The sequence below is a fragment of the Nicotiana tabacum genome, chromosome 15 (genome assembly GCF_000715075.1).
Source record: "Nicotiana tabacum cultivar K326 chromosome 15, ASM71507v2, whole genome shotgun sequence".
Lineage (NCBI taxonomy): Eukaryota > Viridiplantae > Streptophyta > Magnoliopsida > Solanales > Solanaceae > Nicotiana > Nicotiana tabacum.
This window is the reverse complement of record NC_134094.1, coordinates 98,713,792-98,720,288: the sequence shown is the minus strand read 5'-3', so window position 1 is coordinate 98,720,288 and position 6,497 is coordinate 98,713,792. Positions and strand designations below refer to the sequence as shown.

General features: G+C 38.9%; 1 protein-coding gene across 1 annotated transcript; it reads right to left on the bottom strand.

Moving 5' to 3' along the window:
• Window positions 1-400: 400 nt before the first annotated feature.
• Window positions 401-880, bottom strand: LOC142169752 (uncharacterized). The gene is made up of 2 exons (XM_075231658.1): window positions 736-880; window positions 401-684 (listed from the first exon to the last, which is right to left on the bottom strand). The coding sequence occupies exons 1-2, from the start codon at window positions 878-880 to the stop codon at window positions 401-403; spliced, it is 429 nt and encodes a 142-aa protein (XP_075087759.1).
• Between the last annotated feature and the right edge of the window lie 5,617 nt (window positions 881-6,497).

Sequence of the window (6,497 nt, the reverse complement as noted above, 5' to 3'; positions counted from 1 at the left end):
ATCCCCATCATCATCATCTGAGCTTTCTCCCCAAGCAGCGACCATAGCCTTGGTTGATCCTTTGTTGTTGCTTTTCTTGGGTTGAACCTTTTCCTTCTTCCTGTTCCTTCGTCCAGGTCTTTCCTTCTTCCACTCAATTTCCCATTGGGGGATAGTTTTTGATGTGGTAATCGGTTTTTCCACACTTGTAGCATCCATCATTGGTTTGCTTCTCAGAAACTTTTGATTTACTATAGCTTCCACTTCTTGAAGGACCCTTTCCTCTCCTCAAGTACTTCTTGAAGTCCTTGGTGATCATAGCCACTTCATCATCTTCTAGATTAGAACCTTCAGTGATTCTGAGTGCCAGGCTCATTTCCTTCTTAGGTACATCCATTTTCATGGTTTGTCTCCTAAGTTTTTAAGCAGTGAGATTTCCAATTAACTCATCCAATGGGAGAGAGGCAATATTCTTTGATTCCTGAATGGCAGTGATTTTTTTCTCCCAAGTAACAGGCAGAACCCTTGTCAAAATCTTCTCAACTCTATCTTCTTTAGGAATAATCCTTTCAAGATACTTTAGTTCATTTGTCAATGTAGTGAACCTTGTGTACATCTCTTGAATGGTTTCCCCTTTATTCATGGTAAAGTTCTCGTATTGAGAATACAGTAGAGTTCCTCTAGACCTCTTCACTTGAGGTATTCCTTCATAGGCCACTTATAAAGTGTCCTAGATTTCCTTAGCAGTGGAACAACTTTGGATTCTACTGTACTCATCTGGACCGAGTCCACAAACAAGCAATTTATTGGCTTTAGCATTCTTCTCCCATTTCCTCCAGTCCTCACAAGTGGAGTCAGCTTTTGTCTTTGGCACCTCTACTCCTTCGGCATTTATCTTCATGGTATCCAGTGGGCCATCTGTGACAATATCTCATAGTCTTCTCCTATGATATGATCTCCCATCCTGTTTTTTCACCAAGAGTAATACTGGCCATTGAAAAGTGGTGGCCTAGCAGTGGATTGCCCTTCCCAGTTTTCAGGTGGTGCACTCATCTTGATCTTCTCCTAAGGTGTTAGCCTCTTCAAGGATAACTTTCTCTGATACCATTTGATGTTTTATACGTCAATGCCACACAAGAAGGAGGGGGGTGATTTGTGTGGTGTCTAATTTTCGCGTGTACTCGCTACAAAAGGACCTGGTTCTTCTAAGTGCTCCTTAACCTACTGTTGACGAAATAGTAAATACGGAAAGTAAAGAACACAAGTATTTTTACGTGAAAAATACCCGGCTCAAAAGTTAAAAAACCATAACCAACTACTCAGTAGGATTTTTTCCCAACACTTCACTAAATCAATGAGCCAAAATAACATTTACAAAACTTTTTGTAAACCTAAGGATTAACTCTAATCTCGTTGTGGCAACCAGCCTCTAACTGTTGCGACAACTTCAAGTTAACTCTAACTTGAATACTCAGAGTACGTATTACAATTGCCTCTAGATAAAACTGAAAGGTACGAATTGAAAACCACCAACTATAATTGAACTAGAATAAAAGACAGACACTTGGAACTGGTTCTTCTAGCTGGTTCATGTAGCTTCAGGTTCGCACACTTGAATCATACAAGAATTACTTGCAAAATACCTTGCTATTTTGCTCTCAACTCACGTTTAACTTCTGCTTTTGTGCGTAACCGTAGAATGAGAACATCCTGCAATATATACAGTTAGTAGAATGGGAAATAACTAGAGTTTTAATGCTATTCTTCCTTGGTGGAAGAGTTCTAGTTATCCTCAACTTATAACTCTTCCCTTATCTTGGATAGTGTTCTCTTTGAGTAAGGAGTCCTTCTCCTTATCAATTATGTAACATTTTCGATCAGGAGATATCAGATATAGCAAGTTAAGATTATCTCCTTCACGTGCATTCCTTATGCTCGAATCTGTTCGTGTCTGTGTACACAGGGGATGGACCTGGTTCATGCCTGAGCTTCCTTTGTCAATCTTCAAAACAAAACTTCACTTGGGCCAACAAAGGCTGAGTTACAAGAAGCCATTTTTTGAATGCATTATCTGGTAACACTGTTGGAGTAAATATTATATTAGTTAGTGGAATTATCAAGAATAGAAACTTGAGTATGCTAGTTGACTCTGGTAGCACCCATAGTTTCATGGATGAGCAGACAGTGAAAGAAACTAGATATCATCCAGTGTACTCTACTCCAATTAGAGTGACTGTTGCGGATGGCAGTTATATGTACTGTAGTTCTACTTGTCCAGAGTTCACTTGGTAGATGAGTGGTAAAACCTTCAAGAAGGACTTAAGGATCATCAAGTTGGGAGCATGTAACATAATGCTGGGCAATGACTGGATGAAGAAGCTTAACGCCGCTATATTTGACCATGAGAAGAAAATTGTTACCATTAGGAAGAAGGCAAATAGAGTGGTCTTACATACCATTCCTGAAAGGGGAAGACTTAGTATGATAAATGGAAGCACCATGGGCAAAATATTGAGGAAAGGAAAGGTGATGATGGCACATTTGTTCTACTCAAGGTGGAATATAATCAGGAGTAAGTAGTGGTGGACTATGTTATGTAAGAGTTGTTGGCCAAATATGAAAAAGTGTTTGCGGAGCCTACAACACTACCCCCCACTAGACAATTAGACCATGCTATTCCTTTGAAGACTGGGGCCTCACCAATAAGTTTAAGGCCATACATGTACAACTTCTTCCAGAAAGAAGAACTAGAGAAACAAGTTAAGGATATGATGAGCCATGCGATTATACAGCCTAGCCAATCTCCTTTTTCTTCTTTAGCCTTATTAGTAAATAAAAAGGATGGAACATGGAAATTTTGTGTAGACTACAGGGGATTGAATAAAATTACAATTAAAGACAAATATCCAATTCTTATAGTGGATGATTTGCTAGATGAGCTACAAGGGTTTGTGATTTTTTTCAAAAAATTAATCTGAGAGCTGGATATCACCAGATCAGAATGAGACCAACTGATATGCATAAGACAGCAATCAGGGCCCACCAAGGCCATTACGAGTTCAGAGTGATGCCCTTTGGGCTCACCAATGCATATGCTACATTTCAAGCTTTGATGAACCAGGTATTTCAGGCCCATCTTAGGAAGTTTGTTTTGGTTTTCTTTGATGAGATACTGATCTATAGCAAGTCACTAAACGAACATATCAGTCACTTGGTTACTGTTTTTGAGATATTGAAGGACCACTCGTTGTTTGCCAAAAGGTCTAAGTGTTCTTTTGGACAACCAATGGTATAATATCTTGGCCATGTGATAACTGCTACATGAGTCTCTACTGATCCAGAGAAGATTCAGGCAATGATGGAACTGGTGTTAGAGCTCTGAGAGATTTCCTTGGGCTCACTGGGTATTATAGAAAATATGTCCAGAACTATGGCATCATCTGTAGGCCCTTGACTGATTTGCTCAGGAAGGATGCATTCAAATGGACTGAAGAAGCTGAGACATCATTTGAGACCTTAAAAGCGGCTATGACTAATACACCTGTACTTGCTTTACCTGATTATAATCAGAAATTTATTGTAGAGAAAGATGAAAGTCACTCAGGGATAAGGGCTGTATTGATGTAGAAGGGTAGACCTATAACCTATTTCAGCAAGGTATTGGCTCCAAGACACAGAGGTAGATCAATTTATGAAAAGAAATACATGCCATTACTCAATGTCATTGACAAATGGAGGCATTATCTACAGTATAGGCATTTCATAGCGAGGACTGATCACCACAGCCTCAAGTACTTGTTAGAACAGAAGGTTACCACTGCAATTCAACAAAAAGGCTTGACGAAGTTACTTGGACTAGACTATGAAGTCCAGTACAGGAAGCGAGCAGACAACCGAGTTGCATATGCATTATACCAGAAGTATGAGTTTATAGAAGAAGTGGGTGCGAACCATCCAACAACTACTCTACAGGCCATTAGAACTACAGTGCCAAGATGGATGTTAGACATCAACAGTAGCTATGAAGAAGGTGCCCAAATAGCTGAACACATTGCTGAGCTATCGATAGCTCCTGTTGGACCTCACCTATACCATTATTCAACTGACATCCTCAGAAGAAAAGAAAAAATATATGTTGGAGCTTCTGGTGGTAGTTATTGACTACCTTCCATGATTCACCTTTAGGTGGGCACTCTTGCCAGCTGGGAACCTTCAAAAGATGATCTCAAGTGTTCTATTAGCCTCTCATGAAATAGATGATTATTCAACATGTAGCTGCTTGTGATGTTTGTCAAAGGAACAAAGATGAGATTGTTCCTTACCCAGGCCTCCTTCAACCACTCCCCATACCTGATCAATCTTAGAGACACATAAGCATAGACTTCATCGAAGGATTACCCGAGTCCAAGGGTAAAGATGTTATCTTGGTAGTTATCGACAGAAGATCCAAATTTTCTCATTTCATGGTATTGACACATCCCTATACAACCCTAATTGTTGTTAACAAATTCTTTAAGAGGATTCACACTCTGCATGGCCTACCCGAGTCCATAGTCACTAACAGAGATATGATATTTCTCAGCAACCTTTAACAAGCTCTTTTCAGACTATTGGGTACTCAACTAAGTTTTAGTACGGAATATCACCCTTAGAGTGATGGCCAGACAGAAAGGGTGAATAAATGTATTCAAAATTACTTGAGGTGTATGCCCCCTCACAGACAAGTCCAATGGAAGCAATGGTTACCACTACCTGAGTGGTGGTATAATTCTAACTTCCATACCAGCTTGCAGTGTACCCTATTTGAAGCCTTATATGACTACTGTCCTCCTCAACTTTCTCTAGGACCCTTGGTTCACAAAACTGTTCCCGCTGCTAATGACTTGGTTATGAGAAGACAACAGATGTAACAACTTTTACAAGATAATTTGAGCAAGGATCAAGAGAGAATGAAACTTTATGAAGATGCTAGGTGGACTAAAAGGAATTTCAGGTGGGAGAAATGGTTTATTTGAAGTTGCAACCGTACATGCAAGTATCATTGGCTTTAAGGAAAAATTTGAAGCTCAGTTCCAAGTTCTATGGTCCTTATAACGTGATTGCGAAGATAGCACAAGTGGCATATAGTCTTGAGCTTCCTGCTGATTCTAAGGTCCATCGAGTTTTTCATGTTTCTTTGTTGAAAAAGAAGGTGGGCACTGGTGTGGTCGTGCAGACTTTGTTGCCTATGACTGGTGAAGATGGACAATTTCTAGCCAGGCCTGTTCATATATTGCAAAGACAGATGATGAAACAAGGTAATACAATTGTTATCAAGGTCCTTGTTTAGTGGTCTAATTTGGCGCCAGAGGATGCAACTTGGGAAGACTATTAGTTTCTCAAATCCAAGTTCCCTGATTTTGATGCCCATCTTTGAGGACAAGGTTTTTTTTAAGAGGAGGTGTATGTCATGATCCTTCAAGCTCCATCGTGTAAATGAAAGAATTAGTTATACCAGAATTACAAATACCCAAAGGAAGGTCCCAGATTAGAAGTAGTTTAATGAGCAGCGATGGCCCATATCAGTTCAATTGAGGATATAAGCCAGCTAGGATAGAGAGAAAGGGCATAATAGAATTCGGGTAAATTTCTCTTTCTTCCTTCTCGATTCATCTGAACCTCATGTTCCCTTCTCTCTTCTTCTTCTAAATTCTGATCCAACCTTCTCGTTTCTACAAGTTTCTGGTCCCATGGAGAGTTACTAGTTTCTATTTCCTTTATTAGTAGAATTAGTTTGTAATTCAGTTGTCAATATTTCATTTATATAAACAGAAATTTGTCCCAAAATAATTGTTCTTCAATTAGTTTATTAAAATTCTCAACGCGATAATCAGAACTTGAAAATTTTCTTCACTTTCCTTTCCCCGTTAAAGTTCTTTACCTGATATATCTAAGGATGCTGCTGATTTTTTGAGAAAATTGAGATTTTTTCTAGCCTAAAAAGAAGAAGTTTGGGCTTCACAACAAATATGGAGAGGAAAGAGTAACCACAAAAACTCTTTAGCTGAAATATTGGTCGGAATAACTCTCCGACGAGTTGTCCGATATATACACTAAATATGGCTAGAATAAAACTCTTCAACGGTAATTTTATTTGATCACTTGAGATGAACGATGAAAATGGGGTTGGGAAAATATTAAAGACGTGTTAGACGTGGCGGGTAAAGGAGGAGAGGAGATGGGGTGATCTAGCAAAATGTCCAATAAAAATATACCAAATTTATATTTTTAGTATGTGATTAATCTTCTTTACTTGCTTCTATTCGAGTTTGGGAGAGTGAAAACAACTTCTTTGCCGCATCACCTTTTATGGTGGTATTAAATTCACTTTAGATAAGGATAGAGAGGTGTCGACCTATAAAGATTAAGTGTGAAACTGATTTTTTCGAACAAGTACGGAGTGATTTTCTCAAAATAAAAACATCCTAAAAGATTGTCCAAAGCTGGCACCATGAGCAATTAGTTTTTTCAACACAAAC